We start from the raw sequence: 22,874 nt of genomic DNA, 5'->3' as shown, positions 1-22,874 counted from the left end.
GCACAGGGATCCCGCTTAGGGCCTCTTTTGTTTCTTGTTTTCATAAATGACATTTACACAATTGTTTTTCTTCTCTTTGCTGATGTTCTAAAGATTTTTAACCTGCTTCGTTTTATTCTGACTACTTAATTATTCCAAATAATTTAAATTATCTTCATTCTTGGTGTTTAAATAATATAGTATATATAATAAGAAATTAACGAGGAATACATCCTTCAAACCAGCGATTGGCAGGGATTTTCGATTTCTGGATGACAATGCCAGACCTCATAGAGGCTGAGTTGTTCATCAATGCTTAGAAAACCTGGGAATTTGCGATCTTCCCCTTTCCTCATTGTCTCCAGATCTCAATCACATTGAGCCTATGTGGGATGCCTTGCAGAGAAGGCTTTTCGATCACCATCCGCAGCCAGTTGATCTGCATCAACTGAGTGCGGCATTACATCTTTGGAGTGAAATTCCTTATGAAATCATGGACAACCTTATTAACAGTATGCCTAACAGGTGCCATAAGTTTTAACTAACAATATATCCTTATTCATTATTTAGCAGTTTATATTCTATGTCTAATATTCCTTATTTACCCTAGTCTGATTTAGGTTTAAGCATCTATAAATACATTTTTAAAATTTCTTCTTTTTCTTTATAACCTCTTATTTTTACTTAGTAATTTATTTACTTTTGTATTGTGTTTCTTTGTTTTATATTTTGCCTTATTATATTAGGCTTCCAAGCCTTCTTTGCAATAAAATAAAGAACAAATATTTCTTTGACTAAGTTGATCATTCATCATACAATCTTTAAATATATTTATAAAGCATGTTATATTTATGAATATACAATTAACTTTTTAACTTTTGCATAAGTCATTTGTTTCATTTTCCAACATAATATTCTACTTTTCGAGTATCACAAGCAGAGAGCGGTATCGTTTCTTATCACTTAGTTGGAAGGTTTAATTTTCGAAATAACGTGTTTGTTTATATATTACTTTTGGAAAAATGAATATTTTAAGAAAGTGTTTCAGTATAGAAATACCCCAGGGTTTTAGACAGTTGAATGCCGCATATTGCAAAAGTAAGTATGTCTTGTCACTTTTCCTTTTGTTGAAAACTCACCAAAAAACTTCCTTTTCCAAGGTGTTGGCAAACCGAAAGAACTACTTTTTTTTGACAAAAGCGTGCAGAAAATATTGAAAGATGTCACAGATAAAGATTACGCTATTGTGTTCAGACGGAAAAAAGAGGGTAAAAGGTTAAAGGCACCACAGTTCAAGTTCATGACTGACGAAGAGTACAAAGAGGTATTTTTATATTCAAACTTCCATAAACAATAGATATAATTGAGTTGGAATGAGTATATCATAAGTAACTGGTTGGAAAGGGTAGTTCTGTTCACAAACTGTTGCAGACAAGCTACTAACTGTTTGTGAGTTGAACATCCTTTCCAACTGGTGATTTTTTTATTTTTTTAAATTTTTTAATAAGGGGTCAACTATGACGTAACCTGAACCCTTGGGGTGCTGGTGTTTTTGAAAAAAGCCCATTTATAAGTATGTTCGAATTTGAATGCAGGGCCGCTGGATGCGAACCCGGGACCTTTACTTTACTTTACAGTGATGAGCAGCATGACCGTTTGTGGCCACTGACCCCCCCCCAGCTAGTGATCCTTAAATGTTTTTTTTTTGGTTTTACCATTAACTAAAATTTAAAACTAATACTAAAACTGAGGGATTTCTGCTGGCTCTTCAAACTCCGAGGTGAACTTCTGTTCCTTAGCTCTAAACCCTTGATAGGCTGCCGGAAGGATACAGAAATGTGCTCTCTGTGCAATACAAGGGGAAAGGAAACCATCGTGCACTTTTTGGCTAAATGTACCATTTTGTCCGAAATGCATGCTTCACATTTGGGTAGTGCTGAGCTCTGGGAAGAAAGCCTAGTCAAACTTTTAAACGAGCCAAGCCTGCAGCTAATCAAATTTGCTCATCACGCATGGTTTTACTGCTGGAAACTGGTACAAGAGTTCAATTTTTGATTTATTTAAATAAAATTTTACTTAATTAATGGTATATGAATTTATCTTGTTCTGTGTTCACCAGATTATTTTATTTTTTGTTTATTTATTTTTTCTCTTTCTTTTTAATTATGTTAAAAAACACAAAATATTATTATATTTTATTGGCTATACCTTTTGTCAATATTTTATCATTAATCTCGACAACAAGCAGACGGATATTCCATTTCTGTAAATACTTGTTTTTTAAAGGGTATGTTTTGTTATTTATAATAATTGTCAAATAAAGCATTATTGTTATTATTATAACTAACATTTTCTTTAAGATCTTGCAAGATAACAGGAACGCTTATAAAGGTGATTTCACATTTTGTAAGTGTTTCGATGTACAAGAAAAATGCACCACCTGCTTAAAAGAACTGGTGCAATTTTCCAATTAAAATGAATTTCTTGGTAAAGACTGAAGGAATTTCACTGCAATTTTGAAATGTAAAAGGTGTTAATAAATGAATTTCGGCAAACCAAAAATCATTCTGTACAAAATCCACTGAAGAAGTGTTCTCATGATTGAAAGTGATTGGAATCTTCTTTTGTTCACATGTTTCAATAAAAATGGTATGCATACCATTAAATGTTTTTTCCTTCCGTGTTTGAGGTCATAGGGATTTCTCTTCTTAGCTCTTGCATTTTATAATAAACATGTTATATAAATAGTGCCCTTAATGTAAATTTCAGAGGGAAAATAATTGTTTAGGAAAGGTTAAAAATAATGGTGTAATCCATTGACCAAATGAAGTTTAACTTTATGTTGTTTATTAGATTAATTTGATGCTTTTTAAAATGAAAAATGTGTTTATTTTTGTATAAATAGCCATGTTTATAGCTGGTCCTAGTTACCCAAATTAATTATTTAAATTTAATAATAATAATTAATAATTTTTATCTAAAATGTAGTTTTGATGAAAAATGGGTTGGAGTAATTTTTCCTCTTAACCTACTTTACATAAAAAATATAAATCAATTTAATTTAATTTAATTTAATTTAATCTTTCTATTTGCTGTTGGTTTTACATTTCAGTTTGTACATGGTTTTAAATGTAATTACAGAGTTATTTGACACTTTACTTACAACTAGGTTTACAATTATTTCAGTATTGTTTCGGTATTGACAGCAAATTTTTGGGTTTAGGTAAAAAAGCCTAACTTAGTGAAAAACCTATAACCTACCGATATTTAATTTAATTATCTTTGTTGTATTAATTAAGTTTAATTAGAACTTGTAGATTGATCGCTCCTGATCTTGTGGTGTGATTATTTGGTTGACACCAGGTACTCCAAAAATGCTCTTTTGTATTTCGTTGGGCTGCAGTATTTTTGTTATTGGCTTCATGGTGTACAAACTCCACTTTACTGTTTATAAAGGTGGCATTAAACTCTATTCCAATCTGAGTTAAGCATTTAAATAGTAGATAATTTGGTGACTTACAAATTCACTCTGTTTTGCTTTACGAGAGTAAACTAGATTTAAAAGTGATTGAGCTGGGGTTTCGGTGGCCGCAACGGTTAAGAGTTGATACGATGATATCATGGTAAGGTAAAGGTCATACTTACAAATGGTTTTTTTTCAAGTGATTGAGCCTATAAATAAAGTAGAGCCTGCCTGCAAAATATCCATGGCATTTTGTGATGAAGCACTCTGGTTGAAAGGCACAGTTTTGGTTTGTGTAATTTTATGATAGTAAGGCTTAAGATTTTATGATGGTGAGCTCAACATTGGGGCTCATTCTAGAATGAGAGGCTAATGAAAGATTTAATTTAATTAGATCTTTGCCAAATCTTCTCGAGATATTATCTCAACTTGATATTTCTTAATCAATTGCCAGAAATTGCATGTATCAAATCAATCATAGTTAATTGTAAACGTGATCACCCTGATCTGTCTTGTGGATTTGTTTTTCAGATCCATTTAATCATTTTCACACCTTCAGTGTCAGGCTTGGCAGACATGCTGCATAACGATCAAACAGATAAAGACAGCAAGAGAAATGATAATCATTCATTGATCATCTTGCAGACCTCACTGTTTCACAACTTATACTTGGCCATATTCAAAATGATTTTCTAAGTTCTTTTGATTCAGAATATTTTTTAATTTTTCAGGAATTACGTTTAGCTGAAAAGAAAAGTGAACGGATGCTTCAGATGCCGCCTGTAATTCCACCAAGGAAGGAAATCGATTATGTGTTTGTGAAGGATGATCATCTCAAAGGTTATTCAGATAGCAAATTTGTATTTACTGATATTTCTTTTGGTAAAACAGACCAAGTATGTCTTATATGTATATTAAAATGTACTTTATTCCATATTGAATAAACATTGACAGAACAGGTGTATTGTGGTGAGAGATCCGGATGGGACATTGCGCAAGGCCAACTGGGAGGAGAGGGATCGTATGAACAAGATGTATTTCCCGAGGGAAGGGAGGTCGGTGAAAAAACCTGAAATGTTTGAGACAAATTATTTAACACGACTCTTGGAACAAGAAGAGTACGAATTTATTCTAGACAAGGCGTGCATTCAATATGAGCCTGATGATCCCGATTTTATCAATATTAGGAATTTAACATTCGATGATATCAATAAAAAAGGAAACTTTTTAAAATTGAGGTTAGTCTTTGTTTTCGTAATAAACGTCCATGTATATTTATATTTTTTGGTTACAGATCGACCAGACATTTTGGACCAATGGTTTTCTACCTAGCTTTAAATAACAATATAAATAACATTTTAGAAACATACATCAACACTGATAGGTATGTGAAAAAATTAAACTTTTTAAAGTATATTAAATAATAATTATTTTTAAATTTCAGGCTTGATCATGGAGTGAAAGTTATCAAATTACATTGCTTACTCCACCCAGAGAATAATTTCAAAGTAATGTTTGTAGAAGGGGAAGAAATGAATTATATAGAAGTTAGTCTGTTTTCATTTTTTAAATTTTATTTACTGTATATAATTATAATGTGCATTTTTTTTTTTCAAGGAATTTGTTAATAAAACGTACCCGGATAGTCAGCTCCAGAATGCGATCAAAAAGTATAAAGCTTTGGTCCACAGACAGAGTAGTTCAAATGCTGCCTAATTTTGGTAGTTTTGTTTATATATTTGTAGTATTTGTATTGTTTTCTTAATATAACTAAAATGTGTTATAAGTGTTTTATTATATATCCAAAAATACAATAAGGTTAACATAAAGAAAAACCACACAATAATTAACAGAACAAATACAAACTGAAGTTGTAATGGGTTATGCAAGATGTAATTTCATTGCCTTCGATCATCCTGAGCTTTTTATATTTCTAACTCACTCTTCACAATAAAATCTCTAGAGATCCCTAGACAAAAATTTTTGTTTGATTTTAAATTTATCAATTTTTCTACCACTAAAATTTTTACAGGATTTTAACGTCAAACAGAGTATGTGACACACATTTGAATGAGGAGGAAAGTAGCTTTTAATGACATATAACCCATTAAATATATTAATTTAATTTAAAATACATTTCTAGAAAAAAATAGAAAAAAAGCAAATTTATTTTCAAAAATTGGCCTAGGTTCTTAAATGGAAATAATAGCCTGATTTTAATGTTTGAATACAGTAATAAAATGCACTTTACAATTTCTTTCAAATGAATTATCAACCATGAAAATCGGTGCACTAGTTTTTGAGAAAAATTGTAAGTATAAAATCGATTAAAAAAATATTATTTTTGGTATATTAATTTCATTGTTGGTTAACATAAAAACAAAAATGTTCTACAAATACGCCGCTGAATATTCTAATTTGGAATGATTTAAAATTCAAAATAATGTTTTTTTTTTATATTTTAACATTCTGTAATGTCAGAGTAGGTCAGAAAATGTTCAAAACTTGGATTTCACCTCACCCTTAGGTATCAACTTTCTTGAAAATCATAGTAAATTAATTTTTTCAGTGATAATTTTGAGGACTTCTGCCTAAGGGATGATTGACATTCTCAGTGCAACAGGCTTTAATGTCATTTTTCTCAAAAGCTCATGGACTGATTTTAATGGTTGATAATTCATTTTACAGAAATTATCGTGTATTATACAACTCCATCAAACATTAAAAACGGACTATTATTTCCATTTAAAAAACGAGGTTAATTAATGACAAATAATTTTGCTTTTTTGTGTATTTTCTTATACAAATATTGTTGTTATGTTTATGCTATGTTCCTCTTCATTTTAAATGGTCTGATTGATGTTAAAATCTTTTTGGCTATGTTTAAATTAAAACTGTTTCAATCAGATATTCCAATAATCACTTCTCAAAAATAAGAAAAATTTTAGGGGTCAAAAAATTGATAAATTTAAATACAAACAAAAATTTATATTTAGAGGACAAATTTATTAAAAGGCGGGTAGACTTAAATTTCTTATGAAACTTAAATTTTTAAACTTCTACATATATTGTTATTATGTACATATTATCAATTCTTTTCTAGGCTATTATCTTTTTATTTCTCTCTCCTCTCTATTACCTAATTTTCAGATCAACAATATTATATACAGTGATGATAAACTAGCAGTTTTTTGCCTTAAAAAAATAAAAAAATAAAATAAAAATATATGTTTCATAGTTAAGGTTAATTTATATTACAATTAATTAAGGTTTTTAGTTGAGATGAAAAAGGTCTATACATTTGTCGTTGAGAATCCAATCCGATTACACGACATTTGAAAAATGGCAAAAAGGAGGGAAAACTCATAAGGTGGGGTTGAGATAGGAAGTTGATGTCCGAGTGGATCGAGGTCACGATAGCTCAAGTGGTAGAGCAGCGGCGTATCTAGCCAAAGATCGTGGGTTCGAATCCCGCTCGTGCCATTAACTTTTTTTCATCTCAACTAAAAACCTTAATGGTAATGTATTAATTGGTCAAGCGGACCACGAAATTAGTGAAGTTAATCTATATAATGTAGTTTTACTAATTTGTACATTATATTGTTTCCACAAATATGTCCTTTATCTATTTATATATTTAAAATGGTAATTTTTTCTTATTCCGAGGTTAATGTAAGGTTAAGGTCTCGACCTCCAGCAGACCGCGATAAGCCATACTGTAGATTCTTTGTAAATTAAAACAAAGTAATCTCCAACGGTAGTTTGTGATCAGCCTCCACACTATGAATTTATGTAAAAAAGGTGATCAGTTTTGAGACCAATTAGACAAAATCAACACTCCGTTCCATTATCGAGCTTTCGAGGAATATATCCCCTTCATTAGGATCATATTTGAAACATTACAATTAATAAGTTTAAAAACAATCTAATACAGGTAATCTTTGTCGTACTTGCGTGAAACTATACATTAATATTTATAAAAGTTTTTAAAAGTATGTTCCATTTACTAGGTTTACTATTAAACTATGGTTCAATAATAACAATTTCAACAACTAACTTGACTATAATCACCAATTACCTCCATACATTTATCCTTTCCGAGTCCAGCCACATACCCATTTAACTATAATTAACCCATACCTAAGCCAGCAATAATATGAAGTTATAACTATTAACAACATAAGGTAATAATTATTACATATATCACAGTCAACAATAGACTAGTTCGAATAATTTAATATTGCGCTATATACAACACTCAAGTTTTTAAAAAATCTTTTTTCTATAATTACAAACATTTTCTCTTTATATGTACAGATCGTTTCTTTGATAAGCCTACATATCTTTAATAGCGACATAATACATAGCTTTTGCACTATCCCTGTCAAAATTGTGACTTATATATTCTACATGATTAAACAAAGCAGTTCCATTCTTAGCTGGGTTTCGTGTCAGATTTGAGCCAAGATATTCTTAATTAATTGATTTGTTTGGCCATAATATGTGGCAATGCTTAAAAGACAATTTAGTTTGTATATCACATTGCTTTTATACAATTCAGGTACTTTGGGCTTTAATGTAAACATTTTTGTATCAGCTATTTTTATACATAAGAGTTATATATATTTTTATACATATTTATGCCTATTTATTTGGCAAAAGAATTAAACTACTGGTGTTTTCAGATGATGTAAAACTGGTAACAGATAAGTATACAGTGCAAAAAATGATAAATCTGTTTGAAGAATACTGTAGAATATGGAACTTGTGAATTTAGACAAATCAAAAATAATTGTTTTTAGAAATAGAGGTAAATCGGCAAAAAAAAAAAAAAAAAAGAAAGAGAAATGGTGGTATAATACTTCTGGATAGAAGTAGTGGGGAGCTACAAAATATCTATGCTTGACAATTTCTTCAAGGCATTATTAAATAAATATTTTGAAGATAAAAAAAGCTAAATCCAAATTTGCAATAGGATCACTTCAGGGCATAATGTTGAACAGCAAGATTTACCATCATATACATTTATATTTTATTTAGAATTAAATGTGTTTGTTTATGCCTTGAAGTTACATATAAACTGCCTGCGTGTGTATGGACTTACCGATTAGACATGCAGGCTATTTTGTGATTTGATTGATCTGACTTTGGCTGTGTTTGTATCAAAAATTTCTGATCAACTTATTCCACACAAATCACCTGTGCCTTTTTTACACAATGGAAATATTATTGTCGTCATAGAGCTATCTGGCACAATACATGTCTCAAAAATTATATTATAGAGATCTAAAAGTTTTTGCCTAAGGAATTTTTTCATTTTTGTAGAGAAAAAAGTTAAAAAAGTAGTGGTCTTTTTGGCCTTAACTCTCCCTGGTATCTTTTATTATTAAAATCTTCTAAAGACTAAACATATTGATTTTTCCACAAGGTAATAAATTACTTACAATTAAAACAAGGTAAACTAAAAATTAAAACGATAAAAAGGGGGCTTCGGTTATGCTAAACCCGCACGCCCTCTAGGAATTGCCGAACTGTAGGCTCTGTGCTCCGATCGAATTGGTAAACCATTAAAAATTTTATGCTGCGTTTTGTTATGCGCTAAAAATTGTAATAAATGTAACTTTGATTTCTAGAAAAGAAAATGGAAAAAAATGATGTGATAATTTTTTTTTAAATTGACAAATATGCTTTTGAGACTATGAGAGTATAAAAATACATTTGTGGCTATATTTGCTAACATTTAAAAAATCTGACGGAAGCTTTTGAAAATATTAGTATAAAATTACATTAGTGGCTATATTTGATAATATTTTAAAATATGGCAAAGAAGTTTTTGAGAATATTACTATAAAATTATATTTGTGGCTGTATTTGACAACATAAGAATACCTGACAATGAAGCTTTTGAGAATATTAGGATACAATTACATTTGCGGCGATACTGCTAATATTTAAAAATCTGACGATGCTTTTGAGAATATTAGTACAAAATTACAATCGTGACTTTATTTGTCAATATTAAAAAAAATCTGACAAAGAAGCTTTTGAAAAATTAATTTTGTATTAATATAAATATAATAAGAAATAATAAATATAATTAATATAAATATATTGAATTAATATAAAAATTACATTTGTGGCTATATTTACCAATATTACAAAAAATCTGACAAAGAAGCTTTTGAGAATATTAGTATTCAATTACATTTGCAGCGATATTGCTAATATTTCAAAATCTGACGATGTTTTTGAGAATATTAGTACAAATTTACAATTGTGGCTTTATTTGCCATTATAAAAAAAATCTGACAAAGAAGCTTTTGAGAATATTAATATAAAATTACATTTATGGCTATATTTGCCAATATTACAAAAAGTCTGACAAAGATATTTTCGAGAATATTAGTATGCAATTATATTTTCCAATATTAAAAAATCTGTTAAAGAAGCTTTTGACAATGTTAATGTACAGTTACATTTGTTGCTATATTTGCCATTATTAAACAAATTGACAAAGAAACTTTGAAATGAAATTTGTGGCCACATTTGCCAAAAATCTGTCAAATAAGCTAATAAAAATCTTACAATTACATTTTGGCATTATTTGCTAATAATAAAAAAATCTGATAAATAAGTTTTCTAAAGTGTTAGGATAAAATTATATTTGTTTTAAATATATGTTGCTTTGGTCTTAAAGTGAAAGATTTTAAGTGTCATTCTTGACAAGAAAAGAAAGGAACAATGAAGTGTTTGACGCAAAATAATTAAAGTAATCATTATTTGAGACAATAATTTAAAAAAGCATATCTTGTAACACAGCACGGCACAAAAATATCTAACACGATCTTTCATTATTTTTAATAAATCATCAATTAATTAATTTGCTCGGCACGGGGTGGAAAGGATACAGGAAGGGGTGGGTACGCCGGGTCGGGACGCAAGTTTGTGAGATCCGTTGAGCCTGCTAACCCTTCATCTCCCAATTGATTCGGGGGATGTTCCACAGGGGCGAGTGGGTGTTTTCAGTGGGGGGGGGGGTCGTTGGAAAGAGGGAGGGCCCGGGGTCGTAACTGTATAGGAGAGAGGTATTTGATTCTCCCTTGCACACTCTCCCTCTATCTCTCTCTTGCTCCGTGCCCAAAAGGCTCCCCGAGCGCATGTCTGCCCAGCATTGAACAAGACTCAGGATTTCACTCAGTTTTCGGGGTGTGCGTGTGTGTTGACTGGGGAAAAATTCGCCTGTTCTTCCTTTTCAAGTATTCTTCCGACACTTTTTTCCTCAATATGCTCGTTTAAAAGACGTAAATATATTGTAATGTTTTTTTAAATTGACTTACCAATTCCCCCCAAATTTTACTGGCGTCTGATTTATAAATAAAAAAAGGTAAGATATCAACAATCATTTTTTATAAGAGATTTTTCTTGTAATTTTTAAACGCTTATAATTGAACTAGTTTTGAACCATTTGAGGCTAAATGTTGTAATAACAGGCCTTTTTTCATTCTTTTAATTTATCAAATTTTATAGTAATATAAAAAAAATTATTTTTATGCTGTACATTCGCATTATTTAAGTTACAAATTTGTTTCTTCTTTAATAATGAACTCAGATAGATCTCGAAACGGATCATATTTCTGAGTTAAACATGTTTATACGCTACCAGAAAAATGGTTTAAAAATATTTATTTATTTTTTTATATAGTAAGCAAATACTGCAAGGGAAAAACGTACTAAGATCTTACTATGGTTAATACTACATTACTATACACTACATAGTACAACGAAACGCCCGTACTATATACTACAAATGAATCATTTGATCAACATTTTCGTTGAAATCACGAAAGGAAACTAAATCAGCTGGCTATTTTAAACTGTACTCATAATATGGATCGAAAAGTGAATTCCACAATTCGAAAATTGAGAAGAAAAGATATGAACTACGATTTATGAATTTATTATAATTCCAAATATAAAGAATTCTTTATATTTGAAATGATAATATGTCAAGTAAATAATCGTTTTTTGCATAACCTATAGTTGAATATAGTTTCACTAGTTAAATACAAACGTTTGCATACTGGGGGTTTCTCCTTTAAGTTTTTTGAAATTTTCCCTTTTTCGCTTGTTTTATACTTTTGCAAGTTTGAGAAGAATATTTTTCCATGTTACTTTAACTAGTTTAAGTTTTTATGCAGTAACCTACACATATATGTAGGTCATGATTGAACCTTAAATAATTTTCTTATTGAGTCACATTTCATGGACAGTTTATTTCATATTGAATGATACAAATTTTTATCGTAAAATAAGTTTATAATTTATTTTCTTTAAACTAAAAAAAAGATAACCGATATAGTAGGTAATAGATAAAACTTAAAAAATCAAAACTTTTAATCAAGCATGGTAGAGAATCGTAACTGAATTTACTATATAGTTCAAAGTTTTCAGTAATTTCAATTTCCTTTTTTATGGTTAATTTTTAATTTTAAATTAATTAACTTCATAATTTTAATAATGTAATATGATCTTTTTAATTATGATTTTTCAATTAAGTTGATTTGTTTTATTCAAGTATTAAAGCTTTAAAAAAATGATCACAGAAGATTATCTTTGTACTAGAGAAAATTAAAAAAGCGTCCTTCAGAAGACGTTAATAGGGAAAATAGGATTGTTATGTCACGTACCATGACAGGGAAAGAAAAGGAATGGACAAATGGGAAAAATCTTGGATCACATCAAGATTTGAGTGGTTTCAAGAGGCTCCTCTAATTTTCTCCTTTCCCGACTTTTCTAAGTGGTTGGGAAGTTCCCTTGGTCGGTCCCTTTTCATTATTAGTCTGCCATATCTTTTTGAAAAGTCTTTCAAGATTTCCTTTCGTAATCAAACAACCTAGATGCCGTTAAAGAGTGACGAGTTATCGGTTTAAACGATTTGTAACGGAAAAAGTCGAGCAATTATTTTTTGTTTGATTTTTTAATTTTATTGGGTTGGAAGTTTTTAATGAATTATATTATAAAGTTTGGTGTTATTAGTTGTCGATTCAGAGAAATTTCCCTTTTGGAAACAATTTATTCCGAAAAGGTCAACAGTAAATGTATTAGGACTTTTCGTCCTCATAATAAATAATAAAAAGTTAAAGTGTATTTTTGAAACAGTCGATTAGGCTAAACCGGCACGATCGGACAGCATTGCAGAACTGTTGATTTTTTTTTATGAACCATCGACACCCCTTGTGTTCATATAACCTCGTAGTTGAAATTCATTCGTAAAAAAGGTCAACAGTTCTGCAATGCTGTCCGGTCGTGCCGGTTTAGCCTAATCGACTTTTTAAAAATACACTAACTTTTTTTGTTTATCATTTATTACCAGGACGAAAAGTACTAACACTATTTTTCTGTTTTGCTTCATAATGATACCATCCTAATTCGATTGTACTTATTGTATTGAATACAAACTGTTCTATAGTTTCCCTTTTTCGCTTGTTTTATAATTTTGCAGGTTTGAGAAGTTCCATGTAATATTTTTCCATGTTTCTTTAATTTATAATTAAGTTTAATTATAAATTGTTAAGAAAGCTTATATATAATTAAGTTATATATATAATTAATTANTCTATAAAAATGGCCTCTCCAAAGCCAGAATTTCTCACATTTTTAAAATTACAAAAAATATCTTTTAATTTTATATTTTGTTTTATATATTTTTTCATTTTAAGCTTTCTTAACAATTTATAATTAAAATTAATTATAAATTAAAGTAACATGGAAAAATATTACATGGAACTTCTCAAACTTGCAAAAGTATAAAACAAGTGAAATAGGAAAACTTATAGAACAGTTTGTATTCAATACAATAACTACAATCGAATTAGGATGGTATCGTTATGAAGTGAACCAGTTTTTGTTACACCGTCCTGACCCTTAGTTCGTGGGCAAATTATTGGTCATACAGTTTCTTGGCTTTGTGCCACATTCTATCAGAAAATGTTGCATATTTTCGTCTCGACCTTATACGAAGAAATAAATCTTTAGTTTTAAAGTAAAATCTCGAAAGTTCTTCTTATTGATATTTTTTTTAAGTTTTGTTCTCTTCTTCAAATCGATATTTGACTTTAAATGTCTACCACAACTAAAAATTCCTTTCGAAACTTTATATATTTTATTTTTAAAAGATTTTTGTTTCAAATTTCAGCTTGGCATGATGTGATTGCACTATAAACTGTTGTTCGCGTTTTTCTTTGCCGTGTTCGATTGCATGTTGGATGTTTTGTGTTATTATTTCGTTCCATAATCTATCATTTAGCCGTGTTGGCTATTTAGGTTTTCTTCTAATATTCAATAATTAAATAAATTGAATATTTTGTCTTTTCTTCAATGATTTGTTCGTAAATTTGTAAGGCATTTATTCTTGTCGTATTCTGACTGAAAACAGAAGAATAGCCATTTGTTCCCTTGTGTATTTAAATGTGTTGACTGAGAGTTTAATAATATAAGAATAAAAATCAATAAAATAAATAAAATCTTTCTATATTTAGTGAGATAAAAAAAGGTGAAGTTTGCAGTTTATCATGGGTCAACGCAAGGTTAGCTTATTATTATTAAAATTGTCATTCAGCCAATCGTAGAAAATTCATTGTCAAACATTAAAAACAACAATGATAATGAGATTCAATTTACAAAAAGAAGAAAGCATTAAGTTTTTTGCCCAGTTAAAATTTAATTAGGCCAAACAGCGTTTATAAAAGTTTGAAATAAGACAACGGTTTAAATTTGAAAAGCTTCATTATGAATTTATCTTACATAAAACTTTTGCAGAATTAAGCGTTGGTTATCACTGTTTAAATTACGCATTTCTAATTACGAAAAAGTCCTGTGTAAGCGAGTGTTGAACTTTTTTTCATCGTGTAGAAGGAACAAAATAACCTCGGGGAATTTCAATTCGACAATTCTTCCCAAATATTAATTATTTAAAGAAGGACCAGACGGTTTTCCTTCGGGTTAAAAATACAAAATATGCAATGCGTGACGATTCACTCTGAATACTTAATCGATGAATCAATCTCCATGACGTTAAGAAAAATTCCAGCGCGTCATTTCTAAATAAAAAAATAAAAATCCAATTTGAAAAGGCATTAAATTTGCAAAATATATTGGGCGTTTAAAGAATAAAATACGTTAATTTACCTCGTTAATGCAGTCACAGTTTACTAAATAATTTCAAATGATTTTTGTTTATGCTGTTAAATTATTTATTTAATGTAATGTGTAATGGTTGGAGATATATTGCTACTTATTGATGTAGCAGGTTTGCTAAACGATTGGTCTATAGAAAGGGGCCGGTGTGGAAACCCATTTATTCGGCCTTGAAACAACACGAAATTTAATATTTGGCCTACTTTTCACTGTGTATAATTGATTGAAACAATCAGTTCGGTTGTTTAAAAATCCAGCTTTGGGAAAAGACGAGTTAAACGGAAACGAGGACGACTGTTCGGATCGACGAAGCGAAGTAATCCTTTTGAAGAGCTTCTCGTTTACTCTATATAAACATAGCGAGGGGGTGTTTTGACCTGCAATTTTGGCATGTCAATATGGATTTTATAAACCAATATTATCTAAACGCCTTTGCCGCCCCAGTTTTACATCAACGATTTTCAGCCCCTGCTTTACGACTTTATAACCTTTCTTGCTGATAATAACAGCAATGCAATTGAAATATAACAATGGTTTTAGCAATACTGTCATTTATTGAAGATTGATATTTGATTTGATTCACTGCGAAATACGTCATTTAAGTAAGATAAAAAGTTATAATTTCTTTACATTTATCGCTGCTATTTCTTAATAAAACTTTTAAACTAGAAAATTAAAGAATAGTTTCGTTTTTTTGGCAATTAGGCCAGCATACATTGAATATAATCAGACATGACCTATAAAGATAGGTTTACTTAAGTAATTAGGTTATCTTTTTTAAGCTCTCTTCTTTGCATTTATAATTAGAAAATTTCATATTTCAATTAGACAGAAAGCGTTTTATGAATGGGCTCTGATTAATACTTAAACCCTGACCGACAATAGTGGATGAGTTAACCGACGTCACGGATATTGATCTTGAACCCAACTCCACCCCGCACGATCTGCCCACACGCTCATTCCTTATCCGAACAATAAAGGAAAATAAATTTAGATGTATCGTATATTAGCTGTTTTTTGAATCGATAATGATGCCTTTTCCCCTGGCGGAGAGATGGGCCATGACTAAATAATATTCGGGTAGTGTTGAAATAAATATTTCATCATTAGCCAAGGCAATTTAAACGAAAAAAAAATCCTTTTTAATTATCAAGTATAAACTATTATACTCAAAATGACTGTTAAGGTTTTCAAACCCTATTTAAAATTTGAGTAAGTTAAATATAAAAAAGATTTTGATATACATTTTTCATACCAATTAAAATCATTAGATTTATTTTTTTTTTGTTAAAGTCTGCGGATGAACGTTTTGTTCGGCCGTTTTTGATTACTGAACATGGCGAAATGACGAAACGCGTCTTACCGGCCGAAACAGCGAGAATAGGCGGACCAGGATGACCGGAGACGACCAAAATATACTTATTATTAATACCATTAAATTAAAAATAAAATTGGTGAAAATGTTAACTTTTATGTCCTTGGAGGGGGTCCTTACAAGGGTATTTTTTTGATGTGGGAGGTGGGATGGGAAGATTGGGGAATTATTGATTCGTTCACGCAAATTAATGCTAAAAAGAGAATTCTGATTAAAAACTTGATGCGATCGAACGAAAAGAACCGATAAAATATAAAAATTAAAATTTTTTCGGATCTTTTTAATCGGTATTGTAAAAAACAAATGACAAATCTTCAAGTAATTCCTATTAAAAAAATTGATGTTGATAAAAATGATGAATACAGAAATTATAACCTAAATTTAAATATAAAATATTGAGCCATATGATCCCAGTTCTTTGTTCTTAAACATTCATGATTTTTCAGTTATTTAAGATTTTTTTAATCATTTTTTAATTATTTCAGTTTCAAACTTTTTCAGACGCTGAATTTAAAATAATTCGTCTTTTTAGGTATCAAATACTTCTTCTAATTTTTAATTCTATTGATTATACAATTTATTATAATAAAAAATGTCCTTGAATAATAGAAACATGTTATAGAAAGACGGCAAAAATGAAAGACCAAACTAGAAAAGACAGTTAAAACACGTCATAAGTCCATTTCAAAACTCAATCTCAAAGCTCAAAAATATATTGAAAAGATAAATACGGTCGTTTGTTTGTTTTTGACAGATGGCCAGACAGCGAAGGCTGACTTTCACCATATATTGGGGTATTAGCATCATCTTGTATGCGTTTGTACAGTCTTCCTCAGAACAAACCACAAAAATACCAAGTACAACAACACCAAGTGCATCAATACCAAGCACATCAATACCAAGTACAATGCCAAGGTCCACAGTTTTAACACCAACGGTAAGCACTTTTTTATCAGATGTTTTTGGGCTGTTGTGTTTTTGTTTATTTGTTTAATAAGGCGTAATAAATTAAAAACACGTTATCATTAATTCAATAACACATTTTTCTTCCCCTAATCTAACATTGAGAAAATATTTAGGATGAAATTATATCAATCGTGCATTATTAATTTAAAAAAACCACAAAAAAACTTGATCCTGGATAGTTTATCAAAAAATTATATTAAAAAATTGCATCAATACATAAAAATCATCATAAACCATAACATTTATTTAAACGTGATGTAATGCTTATTTATAATAAATAAAATGAAAGTAAACAAATTATAGTCAATACCACTGCAGATTGATAAATTTATAAGATTAATGTTTTCAATTTCTATGGTGTATTTTTTCTTCTTAAAACACAATCTAAGAATTTTATGATTCAACTATATTATAAAATATTGTCAGTGGGTACTGTGTTTACATAATAGATTTTTATAAATAATGGAGCCATAAAAAAATCTTTTATATTTTCAATAAATTGCATTTTTATTAGGTTTTAATGAGTTATTCATGTTTGGCCATGACAAAATAAATGCTTATAAAAAATAATAAAACTGCAAATTATTATTATTATTATTTTTAAATTTAGCTTCATGTATATTTTTAATTAAATATAATTTTTTTATATGCAAATTTTTTGACTTGCATTATATGTAGTTTCAATGATTTTGATTTGGACAATAATATTTAAACACAAACAATACAACATTTAATTAAATGTTTCATTTTGATTAGATTTCGAATGTAAAAACAAATTTCAGATGACTTCAAGGGAAGAAGAGAAATTTACGACAGCGATGACGCCTAATGAACAGCATTTTGTCCCTTTAAGTAAGTCAGTGGATTTTTGTAACTTTTATCACAAATGAAGTTCAGATTTTTTTAAAGTTTCATATTGAATAGATGAAGGGGAGAGGAATTGTACACCACCTGCGATAGAACAATTTCCTAGGCCTCTGATCAGCCCTTCGAGTCGGAAGCACGGAGCTATCATCATACACGTCCTAGTTTGCATTTATTCTTTCATAGGTTTAGCTATTGTCTGTGATGATTATTTTGTCACTTCTCTTGACAGGATATGCGAAGGTATTTATTTCGATTTATTGCTGAGTCAGAGCATAATACTACAATCATATCTTTTGCAGTACTCAAATTGTCACCGGATGTGGCAGGTGCCACATTTATGGCTGCAGGTAGCTCAGCTCCTGAACTTGCTACTGTCGTTATAGCTGTTTTCTTTGCTAAAGATGACATTGGAGTGTCTGGAGTGATCGGTTTGTATTTATAAATTTAAATTTAAATTTATAATTTACTACAATGGTAATTTCAGGTTCGGCTGTATTCAATATTATGTTTGTCATTGGTATCTGTGCATTATTCGGTGGCACTGTGTCCTATCTTAATTGGTGGCCCTTATGCCGAGATTCGTTTTTCTACTTGCTTTCCATATTAGTAATGCTCATTGTTATATTTGACGACCTAATCACTTGGTAATAAATAATAAAATAGAATCAATGCAGCTTTGTAATATTTAATTTTATTACAGGGGTGAAAGCTTTTTCATGTTACTGATGTATATTGCATACTGTACTGTACTCGCTTTCAATAAGCCTCTTGAGAAATGGGCACAGACTCTACCCGTTCCGTGCAAAAACATCCATCACGAGACATTGGGAGGTAATTACCAGCAGCCGCAACAGCCTGTACAACAAGGGCTAAATGAACAACAGCAGCTCGTCTCTTACAAGACATTAGATGACAAAGAAGGATACTCTACTACGAGGCAAGATGGTGGATTTTCAAATGTGGCAAACGGTGAGAGTGGAGTGGTACAGATGCATGATGTTGGACCGTCGCATATGAATGGGCAGAACAAACCGGAATACTACAGAGCAAAGGAACCAACCACAACTCAGGTATGATTTTTCCCTAAATTTAAAATAATTTGATTGAGTAATTAAAATGAGGAACATCAAAAATGAGTTTTTAGCCTATTTTGTTGCTCATCCTCAAACTTTCTGGCTGATTATAATTTTTTTTATTACTGATTTATATAACCTCAAATTTACGTACATATATATGCCCATGTACAGAGTTGAGCCTATCACTTCTCTCACAGTACATCCACAATTCCAGTTTTTGTGATTTACAATAAATTACCAACAGGACAATAAACTACCTTAGGTGTCGCAGTGCAGGGTCAGACCTCGGCCTTATGTGTCCAGCCACTGAGGTTAGGCTCCAGGTGCTATCAACAGATAGGTCATTTCAGCCTCCCACATTCAGTCTCCTATTCACCCTCTTAACTTAACTCTTAAATACCTTTCCTATTTACATTGCTGCCATTCTCTCAGGGTGGTGAAGTTCTTGAGATTCCTCCTTTACAACTATGTACTACATAACCTAATTGAGGGTCGATGGTATACTCAATATTAGCTCTCTCATACAGGAGAAACACTGAATATCAAATCAACAAACCAGCAAGACTAGACAGGATGTTCAGAGTTGATCATCTCTTAGTAAACCTCAACATAATGTTTTACAATATAGAAATGGTTTTATTAAATATGTTGAAATTTTCAATGTCAGGTCTCTCCTCTTCTGAAACCTGAAACCGATGACAGAATGACTCTGATTCAGTGGCATCTTTGTTACCCCATTCACTATACCGCACAGGCAACGATGCCAGATTGCCGCCTTGAAAAGTACGCCAACTGGTATCCATTTACATTTTTAGTTTCGATGATATGGATATCGTTCTACTCTTACATCATGGTCTGGATGATAACGATAATCGGTATTGTACAACGTTTCATTAAGAGAGATTGAAATTTTCGACTAAATTTCTATGATTATTTTAGGAAGTACTCTTGGAATCCCTGATACAGTAATGGGTCTTACATTTGTCGCTGCGGGAGTCAGTGTTCCTGATGCGCTTTCAAGTCTTGCGGTTGTAAAAGAAGGTAAATTCATCATATATCAGAAGTTAATCACAAAATAAATGACAACAATTTTTCAGGCTATGGGGATATGGCTGTTTCAAATGCCGTAGGAAGCAACGTCTTTGATATTCTAATCTGCCTAGGTCTTCCATGGTTTATAAAAACAGCAATTATCAAACCTGGAAGCTATGTTAAAGTATTCAGCAAAGGTACTTTTAAGTTATGTCTTAATTTGTATAAACTAAGCAATTTAACATGCATCTAATTGATTTTAGGTTTGACGTATTCAACATTAACTTTGTTATCAACAGTGGTATTTCTGGTTGGAATTACACATTTGAACGGTTGGAAAATGGACAAGAGATATGGCATAACGTTGATATTATGGTATATATTTTTCATCTGTTTTGCTTCGCTGTATGAGCTCAACGTATTTGGGAACATGAACCCTCCTGAATGTTCAACTGACTATTAAAATTGTTTTTCTTTGTCTCTTTTTCTTCCTATTGTTATAAGCGTATTCATCTAGCAATGTGTTGAGAATGCGCCTCGATATCAACATTATCAATGTATTTTATTTTCTGCAAAAGAATACCTTTAAATGTTAAAACTGTATTTTATATAGTACCCTTTTTTTATCATAAGGATAGAATGGCTGTTTACACAATCTTCCCAGTAATAAAGAGCATACTTTTACTTACCCAGCACATTTTCAGTTAATAAAATATTAATGTGCCCATATTTGTTACATAATTAATATAGTGATTTGATGCTTATTACCACTATTTCATAATAGTTATGATAAAAACAGTGATACAATTTATTCCATCATTCATTAGAAGAATTGACTACCATTCTGACATACCAATAAAAAAGCCTTAAAAACACAAATATTTTACATTGTTTTGTTAAAATAAAGCAAATAACTTGTTTTTATAAATAAACTAACTACACGTTAAATCAATTAGTGAGAAAGCTTAGCATATCTTAGAAAAAAGTTAAATAAAACAAAAAATAATAAGGTTTTTAAATATAAAAAATGTGTACATATTCCTAGAGGTTTAGTGCTTATATAATAAAAGTAAAAAGTGTAAAAAAACTTGGATTATTAGTGAACGAAAGGGGAAGTAAACAATATTGAAACTATAATTAAGAAACAAGTGACAATAAGTTAAAAGCCTTAAAATTTAGAATGTAACTAGTTATAAAGTGCGAACACTTTGTTATAAGAGGGGAATGTATAAAATGTGGTTGTGAGATAGTAAATACCACGTTTAGAATAGTATTTTTTTTTATCAGTCCTTCTAATATTTTTTAATTTTCAGATTTTAAGAATACAATTTTATTACTTATTAAATAAAGATGTGAAAAAATAAGAGAAACATAGTTTGAATGTTAGGTTTTTCTCTGTTTCATTTTTGAACATGAATTAATAAAATATCGAATAAAACTGAAAATGATTAGAAAACTAAAATGGAATAAATACTTTCTTAAAGAGTTAATGGTATAATAAGGGCAAGAGTGTGAGAAAGTTAAATGGTAGTTATAAATAAGCACATTATAATTGTTATGTCTGCACAAATTAAAATTCTATACAATTTAAATGTGAGACTTTCTGATTTTCCTCTTATTTATGAAAATTAGATAGCCTGTTAATGAAATGTTTTATAGTTTCCAAACTCCAAAACCTAAAGGTCTATTAATAGTTTGCAATATCATATTTGTATGTTACGTTATCACACAAATAGACTAATAAAATAATACAAATTATGTAAAATCTGCTCAGTTGTTAAAAAATATTTATTGTAATATATAATTATTGTTAAATGTGATTGCAACATTGGAAAAATAAACAATAAACATCCAAATTAAACAAGTGATTTAATTTTTCCCTATAAATATTTTATATCTAATAATACAGTGAACAATATTGCACATGCTTAGAATTATAGCAGGGAGCATCTTCAAAATGGGAGAATAATAATACTAGAACTCCAAAACTAGTAATTCATATACTCAATTTTATTTGAAGTATATTATTAAGAGGTAATCTTCGTTTAAAGCCAAAGTTTTGAAAATGCTGCATTATTTTCTAACCGAAATAAGTACAAATAAAAAGAAAAAGAAAGGAACAATAAAAATACGGAAGTTAAGAAAACATAATAAAAGTATCTAAAAAATAAGAATAATATAAGTAAAAAAATTTTGATACCTGAAAAACTGAAATTTCAGTCAAAAGTGAAAAATATTTTGTATATATAATCAATTTAAACACGAAAGTTCATTTTTATCTAAGAATAAAAAGTACTTCACTGATTATTTTTCTTTTTTCCTAACTATTATTATTATTATTATTATTATTATTAATTTTTAAGGGCGTTTTAACGGCTAAGGTCATTTCACGCCCTCCTAACTATTATTATTTACATTTTGGTATTTTAAAAGTCTTTTCCTTATCAATGTTTTTTAAAACATTAAAACTGACATTAAAAATAAAGTACTTATATTTAATACATGTTATGCCAGTTTCTTTATTTTTAAATAACATTTGATTACTATTTTAAAAGAATTTTAATCTATTTTTAACCAGCATACCTAAATATATATATAATATATTTATATATATACATATTTGTTTATATCACAGAAATCAACAGGGTACATATCCCATTTTTTGTTTCTTTCTCTTTGAAACTCTAGAATCCAGAAGGTAATACAAATATCAGATCTTGTTTGTTTTGTATCTTTCAACCTTGTCTGAAGAAATGGTTTCTGTTGAGCTCTGTTCTAAGTTGACAAAACATTTTTGTTTGCCTGGAAGCCATTTATATAACTTTCTCGCCCAAGGGTGTACGAGTTTTTCATCATAGCAGTCCTCCTCTGAAGCTAAGAATGAAAATATGTGATTTAAATAATCAACAGAATAAAATAC

General features: G+C 29.8%; 3 protein-coding genes across 4 annotated transcripts in view; 2 read left to right on the top strand and 1 right to left on the bottom strand.

Annotated features, from left to right (window-relative positions):
* The first annotated feature begins 931 nt into the window (after positions 1–931).
* Positions 932–5,228, top strand: LOC106670723 (28S ribosomal protein S22, mitochondrial). Its single transcript, XM_014401294.2, has 7 exons — positions 932–1,077; positions 1,140–1,303; positions 4,174–4,338; positions 4,397–4,680; positions 4,737–4,826; positions 4,887–4,989; positions 5,060–5,228. Exons 1-7 carry the CDS (start codon positions 1,002–1,004, stop codon positions 5,156–5,158), a joined length of 981 nt encoding a protein of 326 aa, XP_014256780.1. The 5' UTR covers positions 932–1,001; the 3' UTR covers positions 5,159–5,228.
* Positions 5,229–10,496: 5,268 nt separating this feature from the next.
* Positions 10,497–22,101, top strand: LOC106669468 (probable sodium/potassium/calcium exchanger CG1090). Of its 2 annotated transcripts, none has more exons than XM_014398971.2 (11): positions 10,497–10,826; positions 16,768–16,950; positions 17,762–17,831; positions 17,904–18,086; positions 18,146–18,274; positions 18,331–18,490; positions 18,547–18,916; positions 19,590–19,797; positions 19,862–19,963; positions 20,020–20,151; positions 20,218–22,101. In XM_014398971.2, exons 2-11 carry the CDS (start codon positions 16,768–16,770, stop codon positions 20,415–20,417), a joined length of 1,737 nt encoding a protein of 578 aa, XP_014254457.1. In that variant the 5' UTR covers positions 10,497–10,826; the 3' UTR covers positions 20,418–22,101. The 2 variants fall into 2 exon arrangements, with proteins under 2 accessions (XP_014254457.1, XP_014254465.1); XM_014398979.2 differs by lacking the exon at positions 10,497–10,826 and adding an exon at positions 16,527–16,545.
* The window catches only part of LOC106669464 (sodium-coupled monocarboxylate transporter 1), a 22,526-nt gene continuing 21,456 nt past the window's right edge, over positions 21,805–22,874 (bottom strand). The window contains exon 12 of the mRNA XM_014398964.2: positions 21,805–22,828. Within this exon, the coding sequence (XP_014254450.1) occupies positions 22,665–22,828 (164 nt within the window). The 3' untranslated portion in view covers positions 21,805–22,664. The remainder of the gene's footprint in view (positions 22,829–22,874) is intronic.

This window comes from Cimex lectularius, unplaced genomic scaffold (genome assembly GCF_000648675.2).
Source record: "Cimex lectularius strain Harlan isolate CLEC.00 unplaced genomic scaffold, Clec_2.1 scaffold209, whole genome shotgun sequence".
Lineage (NCBI taxonomy): Eukaryota > Metazoa > Arthropoda > Insecta > Hemiptera > Cimicidae > Cimex > Cimex lectularius.
This window is presented reverse-complemented; position numbering and strand designations above follow the sequence as displayed.

Bases quoted from the DNA above. Each gene is read 5' to 3' on its own strand.
- LOC106670723 (XM_014401294.2), top strand. From the start codon at position 1,002: ATGAATATTTTAAGAAAGTGTTTCAGTATAGAAATACCCCAGGGTTTT. The intron at 1,304-4,173 runs GTATTTTTATAT...TTAATTTTTCAG, and splicing joins CTGACGAAGAGTACAAAGAG to GAATTACGTTTAGCTGAAAA. The intron at 4,681-4,736 runs GTTAGTCTTTGT...TTTTGGTTACAG, and splicing joins GGAAACTTTTTAAAATTGAG to ATCGACCAGACATTTTGGAC.
- LOC106669468 (XM_014398971.2), top strand. From the start codon at position 16,768: ATGGCCAGACAGCGAAGGCTGACTTTCACCATATATTGGGGTATTAGC. The intron at 19,798-19,861 runs GTATTGTACAAC...TGATTATTTTAG, and splicing joins CTGGATGATAACGATAATCG to GAAGTACTCTTGGAATCCCT. The intron at 20,152-20,217 runs GTACTTTTAAGT...AATTGATTTTAG, and splicing joins TGTTAAAGTATTCAGCAAAG to GTTTGACGTATTCAACATTA.